This window comes from Electrona antarctica (assembly GCF_951216825.1).
Source record: "Electrona antarctica genome assembly, chromosome: 4".
Lineage (NCBI taxonomy): Eukaryota > Metazoa > Chordata > Actinopteri > Myctophiformes > Myctophidae > Electrona > Electrona antarctica.
In genome coordinates this window covers 16,266,145-16,278,657 of record NC_136809.1, presented here as the reverse complement: position 1 = coordinate 16,278,657, position 12,513 = coordinate 16,266,145, and the positions used below count along the sequence as shown (strand labels likewise).

General features: G+C 43.9%; 1 protein-coding gene across 2 annotated transcripts in view; it reads right to left on the bottom strand.

Moving 5' to 3' along the window:
* LOC306921586 (uncharacterized protein) overlaps window positions 1-12,513 on the bottom strand; it is a 36,001-nt gene that overhangs the window by 15,416 nt on the left and 8,072 nt on the right. For both annotated transcript variants that reach the window (XM_079498780.1, XM_079498781.1), the window contains exons 6-15: window positions 7,244-7,434; window positions 6,866-7,066; window positions 6,592-6,699; window positions 6,109-6,146; window positions 5,957-6,000; window positions 5,211-5,362; window positions 3,986-4,123; window positions 3,731-3,769; window positions 1,746-1,874; window positions 661-816 (exon numbers count right to left, since the gene is read on the bottom strand). In XM_079498780.1, the coding sequence (XP_079354906.1) occupies window positions 661-816; window positions 1,746-1,874; window positions 3,731-3,769; window positions 3,986-4,123; window positions 5,211-5,362; window positions 5,957-6,000; window positions 6,109-6,146; window positions 6,592-6,699; window positions 6,866-7,066; window positions 7,244-7,434 (1,196 nt within the window). The remainder of the gene's footprint in view (window positions 1-660; window positions 817-1,745; window positions 1,875-3,730; window positions 3,770-3,985; window positions 4,124-5,210; window positions 5,363-5,956; window positions 6,001-6,108; window positions 6,147-6,591; window positions 6,700-6,865; window positions 7,067-7,243; window positions 7,435-12,513) is intronic.

Sequence of the window (12,513 nt, the reverse complement as noted above, 5' to 3'; positions counted from 1 at the left end):
AATGCCTCGTATCTGCTCATCTAGGGCGCTCTCCGTGCTTTTGATCTGAAGGATATACTAAGCGCTTCATTTCTGACTTCAACATGCCTCTCGTTCAAAATATGAACGCTTTGGAGCTTCTAGCGATATAATAGAATTGAGACCAAGGTAAGGGGGGGGGGGGGGGGGGGGGGGCTGTCTAAATAATAACATCATCTATGTCTGTGATACTACTGTGATACTACTTAAATGTCGGGAAGTGGATGCACCTAATCGAGGTACTTGTATATAGTGATCATCAATAGAGTAGAGAGGCAGATATCTCCCCTTGTGCGTATTTGTATGTATATTGTTTGTTTGGTTGTATTGTCCTTGTCTTTTCTTTTTCATGTATGTTTGATTAAAATTCAATAAGAAGTAAATGGAAAAGAAATAATATAGAAATGTGGGTTCACAGCAGAAACCAGTGGTGACCATTGGCAATCAACCGACTGCTGCTGATTTAAGTGAATAGGCTCTTAATGTGGGGTCCCCCAGGGTAGGTTCCAGAGGTTCCTCAGGATAAATGATAGTTAGGAACCAAATGGACCAGTGCAGGTCTGCAACTCTGAGAGTGTACTCATACATAAACTCTCAGAATGATGGTAGTCCGTAGCCTATTGCATACCAAACTGGGGTTACCTTGAATGAATCCCGGAAGGCAGGCAGTCGATTCGATTTGAAGTAGTATCGATTTGAGGTGAAGTACAGGGGATTGCTCTGGACGATACACGGAAACCTGTAGTAGTGTCTCTTGACGTTGCAAACCGCAGCAGCTGATAACATCTCACAGATGATCTGAACGGTGGAATGAGGGATTGTTTTCGTCAATAAAATACCAAGTGTGCAACAGTTACTACTCATACGAAAGAGTTTAATATAAAAAATATAGCTGATCAGTGAAATTCCACAACAAAGTTTAGTCCGTTTAGCTCAGCAGTTCTCAAGATGGGGTCCCAGTTAACCCCAGGGGTGCCCAGTTAAATGATATAGGAACCAATGGACCCTTACAAATGTCCACCAGGCAAAAGTTCCTGCCTAATGTAAGTCGCTCTGGATTAAGAGCGTCTGCTAAATGCCTAAATTGTAAATTGTAGAGGTGGACATTTGTGAGAACCGGAGATTTAGCTTTGCAGTGATGCTTCTACTGAAAAGTGACAGCTTATAGGCATTTATTTATTTTAGATATCATTTGGACTATTTATGCCTTTATTTGATAGGACAGTAGACTGCCAGGAAATGGAGAGAGATGGGGAGTGACATGCAGCAAAGGTCATCAGGATCAGGATTCAAACCCACAAGATGCCGTCAGGCTTGATTACCCGGACATATACGGCAGACGTCCAGGCCATCTAATGGGTATTTATGTGGGGACCGAAATCTGCGGTGTGATTCGGTCTCGTAGGTACCTGACATATAGGAGTATCGGTACCCAAGCCTACTTATAGGGAGGGGCACATAGGCTAATCAAATACAAAAAATCAATATGATTTTGTTGAGGCATGGCGAATGGCTTGGGCATCCCTGCTCTATCATATCACATGCAGCCAACCAGGCGAATGGCATGGGCATCCCTGCTCTATCACATGCAGCCAACCTGCTCTATCACATGCAGCCAACCAGGCGAATGGCATGGGCATCCCTGCTCTATCACATGCAGCCAACCAGGCGAATGGCTTGGGCATCCCTGCTCTATCACATGCAGCCAACCGCAATGTGTTTCTCACCATGTTGTGATTGAGAACCAGGGTGTTGTTGACAATTTCGATTCGCTCGACTAATTTCAGGACCTCCAAAGATGCGGTGGGCGTGTCAGGAACATTTCTGATCACCAACAGTTGATTCCAGTGTATGTCCTGCAAAACATTCCATCATTAATTAACCCTAGCGTCCCTATAGTGGGCATGTCATAATAGGTGAGCATTCTCTTAAAATAGATGAGTGTGTGTTGTGAGTTTGTAGTAGTAGGGGTACCGCAGTTAATCAAACTAATCAATTTAATAGATTACTTGTTTGGCAAGGACTGTGTCAATGGAGTGTACAAACTATCTTAATTTCGAGCACATGTTTTAGTCATAGTGTATGCCCTCGTCAACGTGAGATTTATCAACCAGGGGTAACCGGTCAATTCTAGCGTGAGATTGTGTTGATAAATGTGGCACAGCCTAGTCACACATGTTTTTTCAAACAAAGCCTACACAAGCTGCAGGCCAGACGTGAGCTTTGGCGTGCCGTGTGTCAAAAGTCAAAGTCACGGTTGAATGACACTGGTTGATAAATGAGGGCCATTGTGATTACAAGTGACTATAAGTGGTCAACGGGTGTTTTAAAGGGATATTTCACTTTAAAAAGAAAGTATGGTCATTTCATTGTCTACTCCGGCTATTATGAACACACCAGGCAGTTTTTAAGTTGCTTGATCCAGTATTTAGATATTCGATACAAAAAACCCATTGTGACTTCGAACTCTTTTTAGCCATGTTAGATTAATCAAAAACATCCGTGCTTGGTTTTGGTGACTGATATTGTCCTTCTAATAAGTGAGGTTCCCGTGTTTTATGGATTCTTGTCCTTTTCATTTAAAAAAAGAAAAAAAATCACACCTGTGTGAAGTGAGTGGTGCAACGGAGTGGTTCCGGCGAGCCACCCGACGTCCGAAACGGTTGAGAAATACCGTGTGGGGGTCCCTCTACTGTACTGTACAGTCACTGTACTGTACTGGCACACCCGAAATCATATATACAGTTAATATGTGTGTGTTTGTGTGTGTGTTAGGTTGCGCACAGGTGGTGAAAAACAACCATGCTGTTTTCGTGCTCAGACCCAGGCGGTGAAAAACAACTATGCTGTTTTCGTGCTCAGACCCAGGCAGCCAGCCACCCAGCCAGCCACCCACACACATAGCTCCGTAAGGGAGTGGTTGCACCACTCAAAAAAAAACACGGGCTCCTCACATATTAGGACAATTTGAGACACCAGAACTAAGGATGGGTGTTTTCGATGAATGTTTAAAATGGAGTTTGAAGTCACAATGTGTGCTAAAATGAATATCAAATATCTAAATACTGAATCAAGAAACTCTCTGGGGTGTTCACATAAGCCTGAGTAGACAATAAAAACACCAACAGTTTTTTTTTATTGAAATATCCCTTTATGTGAATTAATTAAATTGTGCTGTGCTTGACATTGTTACATTTTGCTTATCTACCAAGTGATTATTGTCATTGATCACAGATTCAGGAAAATAGTCACTTCCCAAAAAGAACAGATCTACAGTACAAGCTGTAAAAGGCGCAATTATATATTTTATCCAAAGCACTTAATATAGATAGATATATAGGCGGAGGAAACCATGCAAGGCATCAACCTTCACATCAGGAGCAATTAGGAGTTCAGAGTCTTGCTCAAGGACACTTCATCACCAACTCTGGGGGATCCCGGGATCGAACTGGGAACCGCCACTCTACCCCTGAGCCCCAGTTGTCACAACAATGCAGTGATTTGGTACTGTAGCTTGTAGATCTGTTATTTTTGGCAAGCAAGCAACACCAACAGCAAGGCGGTGTATCATATCAATTAAAAACAATCGATTGTAATGTACATATTTTATGGACTTTTGGGTCAACTTTAGTTGTGCTAAAAGTAAAGATGACTTGACAATAAGTTTGCCATTAAGATAGGGAAGCTCAGAAGGAAAGACAAAAATACTTACTGCTTTGCTAGATTGATTCAGAAGATTGTACAGCACCACCTGCAGGACAGGTAGATTATTTTCAGGGTTGGCATTTATAAGAGGACAGCACTACATGTCAACATTGAAGGATATCAGGAATATGTTATAATAAGTTATGGCCCAAAAAGACAGAAACTATATAGTAATAGTAATAATATAATAATAGCCTAAAATACAAAATATAAACTAGCGTGTAGATAGAGACAGGATTGCAGATTAGGGCTAGAAGCGTACTGGTGTGTTGGCTGTGGGTTTGATGGCCTGATCCAAGTTGGTCATCTTCAGTTCAGAGTCATTGATTTTCATCGGGGTGATGCTGTGGTTCTTCATCATCTCCTCAGCCATTTCCACATCTGGCATCAACAGCAGCACCTGATGGACAAACACCAGAAGTAATGTATTTTCACTTTGTAAGTGCAAAAATCATCTTGCCCTGGTCAACAAAAGAATGTGTCAAACTTTTGTGGGAGTAATATATAAAAAACAATTCTGTTGCAAGGCCGGGTCCAATGCCGGCGTGGTAGATGTTCTCTTTCGATTCCATCTCACCGGGTCTTGGATGTAGCGGTGCATACGTGTAGAGTTAGCCGAATCCCATTCCCGCTTCCAGGAATTGCCAGCCATGCCCTTGTAGACAGGTCCTCAGGAATGGAACCAAGCATCTCCTGTACTGTCCAGTTGAAGGGGTGGTGGGACTTGAGTCTGCATGGGGGTGCTGCCTTAGTTGTAGTTTCTTGCAGGATATGCCAGGATATGCAAACTACCATCCTCAGCCACGTCTCCTATGAAGACGAAGCTTAAGCCTGGGTCCAAGAGAACTAAGCCAGGGAGCTCTGAGACTGATGAAATAGTGGGTCTAATAGACAGCCCTGCACATGGTGAGCTGTCAAAGTGCTAGTTGCCACGTTAGCGACCATATTTACAATATGAAAACCATGCATCTGTCAATTGAACAATGTAGGTTACACATGTTGGAATTAAACATGGAACCTGCAGCATTAGGTGAGTAATTCATTGTATATGTGTTGGACGTTTGTGGTTGTGCTAAACAGACACCTGCTGCCAAAGGGACCCTCCAGCTGCTTAACGACTACAAATACACTGTCCGTGACTGTGTACTACTAGTGTAGCTTTGCATCTTTTTATTTTTTGCATCTGCCCATGTGGAACACAGCATAACGTTGTGGCAGGAGAGGAACGTCCATACACCCCCCCCCCCCCCCCCGGGATTCATATGATTTGATACCGCCGTGGGGTGTGCTTAACAAATCTAGTGAGCTTATCTAAATTAAACAATAATTATGGAATAAAATAACAGTTATAGCCTTGTGAGAATACAATATCAGAAGGGTCTGTCCAGCACTCAGTGCCAATAAGAACTTGTTGTTTTCAGTTCAAAACCGCATTAAAACCCTTCCCTGCAGTGTGTGCGCGTGGTGAGAGATACCACCACACCCACCTTTCCTAACTGCGCAGCCACGATGATGTTAGTGGGGGGAACTCCAAAGGGCTGGCACAGTTTGATGACATCACTCTCAGTCCAGCCGCTCTCAGGAAGCCCAGTGATCAAAAGCGTGGATTGTGAACTACATTTCAGATCAGGCCCGTTTCCTGTAGGAGAAAACACACACAGCTCTGCTAAATGTCTCGTTTAGTCAACCCAAACCTTTCACAGACAATGCAACTGGCCATGTTTAATGGACCACTTCACCACTTTTCAACCTATCTTCATATACTAGTCCTCACTAATAATCATGATAAAATGGCTACCATTTTTTTCTACTCAGTCTGTGTCTCATAGGAGGACTGTGGGCAGTTCAGAAACCCGTCCACCAGTGACATCATCGATGGGGAATCCAAGCCATTAGAAACTGCAGGCTTTCTAGTCCTGAAAAGTTGCAATGCGAAAATGGAAGCAGACTGAGTAGAAAGAAATGGTGCCATTGTATCATGATTATTAGTGAGGACCAATTATATGAAGATGGGTTGAAAAGTGGTGAAGTGGTGCTTTAATGAGCAACAGAGTTAACACAGAGTGAACTGCAACTCTTGTTACATTTTACAATTTGCACACCTCTATTTCAGATTTCAGTCACCAACGTGACTGAAATTATTCTGGGTAAAGAGGGTTGACCTACACTATATTGAATCAATACTGATCTGATGCATGTTTTATTCTCTTCATGGGCTTTGGAATCATCTTACCCGAATCCTCACCACCTTTAGCAGCCAGGTCCTGGGTAGATGTCCTGTGAAGACACAAACACATTTGTTTTATCTCTGATGTGTTTTGTTAGAGGAGGAGTGAGAGGGTATGTACAGCAGGGTTGTAAAATAAGAGAACACATCTAACTTACCCTTTACTGACTGCTGTTGAATCGTATGCTTCTGGTTTCTAAAAGAAAGGAAACAAGGCAATAAGAAAAATGCATTTATGCCAAGACAATTAATCATATAGGCCTACTGTAAGTAGAGTATTCAGACGTCAATGGATCACACTGTATCTGAATCACTTCAACTCTATATGTTGTTGATCTCCAGGGATCTGTAAATGGTGCCCTCTTTTCCCCCTCGTCTACAACAATCACTTCGCTGAAAATAGCCGTTCTACAAGCTCATAACACCTCATGCGGTGAGCTTGCAGATGTGCTATTTTCACTGAACATCTGGCTATTATGGGGAGGATATAGGGGTGCTAGGGTTCATGTGGATCTCTAATTAGTCATAGACAATGTTTCATATTTCTGAATCTTCACAACACACATGCAATATAAATGTTTGTCCCTGATGGAACTACCACCGATTAATACAATAATTAATTAATAAAATAAATAGGAAACCTTGGCTAAAGTGACAGTAATGGGCTCATTGGGCTGGTCTCCGATGGAGAGGCTGCTACACTGGGCCAGAGCCAGAGCATCATTTTCCTTCTCCATACACACTGATGCCTAGGAGGGAAGACAATAACAGTCTGTTAATTCTGCTATTCTGCTATTTTCATTAAATAAAGATAATAATGATAAGCGTCTATTAAAAACAGATAATTGAGAGAAAACGTTTGAATTAATGGTGATGTGGATTTGAGGTCGTATCGACCATCCCTAATGAGAATACCGTCTGGCCTTGGTCTGCCTCGCTGCCAGGCAACAGAACCACATTGTTGTACTTCCCGAAGTCCCTGACCCACGTTTTCACGTCTTGTTCTGTGGCCGTTGTGGGGATGCCCGTCAGGTACACCAGACACGCTGCGGTACAGAACGGGCTTCTCTGGGTGGATACTTTCTGCATTTTCTTGGCCGGCGTAAATTTGGCTGACTGGAAAACAATAGACTTTTTTATGGCTCTTTGACTGTAAGATCAAAATCAGCAAGCACAGCACACAATCAATTGATTGATCATTAAAATAAACATGTTCTGAAATACACATCTGACCAGATCTACATAATTTAAAACTATATTTGTAACTTTAAATAATAGTATATTTAGACCCACTATTTCATCAGTCTCAGAGCTCCCTGGCTTAGTTCTCTTGGACCCAGGCTTAAGCTTCGTCTTCATAGGAGATGTGGCTGATGATGGTAGTTTGCGTTTGGCCAATTTGGGAACCAATCTGGCAGTCTCATCATGTTTGACAGATGCATCGCGGTGACGTTTCAAACCATCGCGAGAAGAACTCCCTGTATCTGTAGATTGAGGCAGGGGGGAAAAGGGAATAATTAATAAAGACAGACAACATCAAAGGGCCCACTCCAACCAATCGACATTGCGATCTGTAGAGCCTTGCTGCTAGGGAGCTAAGCTGCCCTGAAGGAGGTGCTAGAGAACTAGTAAAGTGGTCACCAAAATCTGTGATCTGCCAATTAGATGAGATATCATGTGCACGATTGGAAAATATCGCTAGTGGAAAAGGACACAGGGTCGTCAAACAAGTGGGATTGACCAGGATACCAATCAGGGAATATTATAAAAAGAATATTGAAAAAACAATCCTTATCAAGACATTTCAACACATTTCAAAAAGTTGAGTTAGTTTAGTTGGGGTACTGTAACCGTATCTGGGACAAATCTAAAAATGATTGAGTAGCTTATGAGGGGTAAAACATTTGTTTGCACCAAAACAACTCCTTGGCATACAGTAAGTACTTCCATGCTCATTTGTCCTTCTAGCCATTTAGTCCGGGAGCCGTGGGGGTGAACGTGGTTTCGTCAGATAAAGTTTTTTTCTCAACTGATTCTTGTAGCTTGGGGTCCCCTCTTAATAATTCAAGAGGGTGCCCAGTGATATCCCTTGGGCATTTTTTGTTATTAACCCCTTAATGCCCGAAACAGTAAAAATCAACCCAAAATAGAGTTTTATGGTATGTCATGCAAAATGCTTGATCTAAATGCATCAAATTTGCTTTCTACAGTTTTTATACATGAAAGTGGATGTGTACAGTGCATTAGATTTAACATTTTTGCATTTTTAGATATTAACCCCTTCATGCCCAAAACAGCAATATACCATACAGTTAGATTTATGACGTTTTATGCAGAATTATCCATTCAAATGCTTCAAATTAGCTTTCTACAATGTCTGCATTAATGTTTATGTGGAAGTGGTCATGCACATCATATCCCGTTATGGTCCAATGATACCAACTAGCCAAATTTGTCTGAGACCCCAGAATCAGAGACGGAGACGAGAACTAAGTTTACAGGAATTTATTAAAAAAGGTAAATCCTATCTAATATCACTAGTGTGGTGACTATGGGTGCCTTGGCAAGTGTGGATGGTGTGTGTGCTATGCTACATGTGTGAGTGTAATACCTGTGTAATAGTGTAAGAAGCTTAGGGTGGTGTGTATGTACATGGAAAGGTGGGTGTTATATAATGTGCTGCAAGTCTATCGATGAGCCCAGGACAGAGGTGAGGGAGTTTTTCTGGGAATCGATGTCGGGCTTAGGAGTGTCGAGAATGTTCTGGGTGGTGGGGGTAGGTGTTGCCATGGCCGTGGCCAAGTCCCTGGTGCGTTCTCTACGCCGAAACGACTGGTTCACGTCAATAGATTTAAAGGACGCCTATTTCCACATCCCGGTCTACCCGCCACACAGGAAGTTCCTGAGGTTCGGGTTCAGGGGGAGGGTGTACGAGTATACGGTTCTCCCTTTCGGGATGTCCCTGAGTCCCAGGGTGTTCGTGAAGTGCACCGAGACAGCGCTCGCTCCCGAGCTATATCGACGACTGGCTTTTGTCCGCAGACTCAGCCCAGGAGGCGCTAGGGAACACGACATGGATCGTGTCCCACATGTCCTCCCTTGGTTTCACCATAAATCACGAGAAAAGCGTGATGGTGCCCTCACAGTCGATAGAGTTCATAGGCATAGCACTGGATTCGGTCTCCTACACGGCTCGGTTGAGTCCGGCAAGGGTCGACGCTTTCCTACAGTGTATAGCTCTGTTCAAACGGGGCTGCAAGCTCCCGTTCAGAACGTGCCTACGGATGTCTGGACTCATGGCGTCGGCCATATCCCTAGTCAGGTTAGGCAGACTGCATATGAGACCTTTCCAGCGATGGATAGGCTCTCTGCAGGTGCCCACCAGGGCCCTCTCACGACGAGTTACGGTCTCTGGGACCTGCACGCTTGCGTTGAAGTGGTGGTCAAACAGACAGGTCCTGACGGAGGGCGTCCCTTTGGGGATACCAGTGGTCAGGAAGGTCTTCACCACAGATGCCAGCCTGACTGGTTGGGGAGCCACCCACGAAGGCAGGACGACCAGAGGAGTGTGGGAGGGATCTTTGAGATCCGCCCACATCAACTACCTGGAGCTCCTAGCAGTTTTTCTGGCTCTGCGACAGTTCGAACCGCTCATACGGGGGTATCACGTCCTGGTTCGTACCGACAACACCACGACGATGTGCTATATCAACAGGTCCTGAGGTCCCTGCGACTACACACGCTAGCACACAGACTGTTGATCTGGTGCGACACGCGCTTTCTGTCCCTTACAGCTTGTCATGTCCCAGGGCTCCTGAACACAGGCGCGGACCTGCTATCCAGGGGCCCTCTCCGCTACCACGACTGGTCCCTACACCAGGGCGTGGCAGCACAAATATGGGAGACGTTCGGGACGCCGGTGTGGACCTGTTCGCCTCAGAGGAGAACAAGAAGTGCCAGCTCTTCTTCTCAATGAGGGGCTCGTCGGCCCTGGGGATAGACGCGATGGCCCATCGCTGGCCCCGGGGTCTACTGTATGCATTCCCTCCCTTAGACCTGATTCCTCTCGTTCTGGCCAGAGTGAGAGCTCAGGGCTCGAAGGTGCTCTTGGTGGCACCGGCCTGGGGGTCTTGGAGACAAGAAATATTCCCCCTCCTACACGACCAACCTTGGCAGCTCCCTCCGTATGGCTTGTGGAAGCCATACGGTTGGCTTATACAGTTGGAGGCATGGAGCCCCCGGAGGGCCTGAGGGCCCATTCCACCAGGGGCATGTCGGCATCCTGGGCGCTTGCAAAAGGTGTCTCTATTCAGGATGTCTGTACGGTGGCAAGTTGGTCGTCTCCATCAACGTTTGCCGCGTACTATAACCTGGATGTGGTGCCGTCTGAAATGGCTCATGCTGTTTTGGACGTCGCTCCCAGGTAAAGGGTTGGTTGGGTTGGCCGTCACAGGTGAAAACCTGTGACACAAATACTGGGGGCCCGATGGCCCCCTCGTGCTTTTCCTGGCAACTAGTGGTAGTCATACTGGGGGTGTATGATTCCCCATCGGCGATCCTCTTAGCGGAATGAGATTAAATAAACTCTGGGTTACTTTAATAACCTCAGTTTATTAATCGAATGGAGCGATGAGGATCGCCCTTACTACCCTTCTTGCTTAACAACGGCAGAAGAAGCTGGTTGTCTAGGAATGACGTGACAGAGCATGGAGGTGATATTTATCACCTGGGGGCGGATCAAAGACCACACAATGTCACGTAAAAAAGGCACAACAAAACAAATCAATTTGATCGTGAGGTTATGGATGTACTTCTGTGTTCACGCCACTAGATGGCGCTCCCCATCGGCGATCCTCATCGCTCCATTCGATTAATAAACTGAGGTTACTAAAGTAACCCAGAGATTCCCTACTAGCTTGTCAGTCGAAATAGCAGGGAAAGGTAACATGGACGAATTGTGTTTCTATTATGTAGGTTACAGTTATGAATTGATACTATTACAAAAATATATTATTTTTGTAATCCGACTGTTTATTCATCTCGTGCAATATTTGTATTTTGTCATTTATCAATACACATTTGAAAAATCACACCCGTGTGAACTGAGTGGTGTAAGGTCTTATATAGCCTGATCAGCTGTGGTCTGACGTAATGTCTGACGTAATGAAATCACACCCGGGTGAACTGGGTGACCGTAGCAACCATGCTCATTTTTTTACGAACAGACAGACAGACACGTAAACTAACAAAGCCAGTCGTAGGAGTGGTTTACACCACTCAAAAAGTAAATTGGATGGTTTTGATTTGAATGTTTTGATGTTTCCGTGCAGGATGCTCAAGATGAAATGCTTAATAAAGGGTTAATATGCATTAATCTGAAAGGAAACATTTAGTACATGACCAGTTTCACTCATATACTTTGAAGGAAGCAGATCTGATTTGATTTCATTGCTGAGCAAAAAAATGCCCTAAATCAAATTTTATGGGATTTTGGTGTTTTGGATATGAAGGGGTTAATATCTAAAAATACATCAATATTAAATCTGATGCACTGTACACATCCACTGTCATGTATAAACACTGTAGAAAGCAAATTTGATACATTTAGATCAAGCACTTTGCATGACATACCATAAAACTCTATTTTGGGTTGATTTTTACTGTTTCGGGCATTAAGGGGTTAATAACAAAAAATGCCCAAGGGATATCACTGGGCACCCTCTTGAATTATTAAGAGGGGACCCCAAGCTACAAGAATCAGTTGAGAAAAAAACTTCTGACGAAACCACGTTCAGCCAAAAATCAGCAGTCGGCTCCCGGACTAATTGGCCAGGTGCAATTTCTGACTTTTCTTGTGACCACTGCGCTCATAGAAAATAAAGGTAATGGATCGCACACAGTGGCAAGAGTCAATCTCAATTCTATGTATTTTCTACATTTTCTAACAGAGACAGACGTTTCGGCTACTCAGCCTTCATCAGTGTGTGGTGAATCTAGAAGTGAAGAAACCATACTCCAAGATGCACAGAACTGTACCCGTCGGTCACAGCCTTTCACAGGCTTCTAGACAGTGACCTAAACTTTCCCAGGCAAGTTTTGAAACAATATATTAGTAAACCAGAGACACACTATGGGATCTTTGAGAGACCTGGTCATTGCTAGACTCTGAATCTGCCAAACTTTTCACCTCACTTTATCTGCCCAGTAACTGAGTCTTTTCTGCAGGTGAGCCTTTCAACAGGCCAACATTATTGAAAAACTATGCTCTGAACAGAACAAATAAAGTAAAAGGTGTGCCAATACATAAATTGTATAAAATGTGTTGTGGTTGATTCCATTAAAGGACCACTTCACCACTTTTCAACATCTTCATATAATAGGTCCTCACTAATAATCATGATAAAATGGCACGATTTTTTTCTACTCAGTCTGTGTCTCATAGGAGGGCTGTGGGCAGTTTAGAAACCGTCTTCCAGTGACATCATCATTAGACAGATTCTTTTTTTGAGTGGTGTAAACCACTCCTACAACTGGCTTTTGTGTGCAGAAAAAAATGACCATGG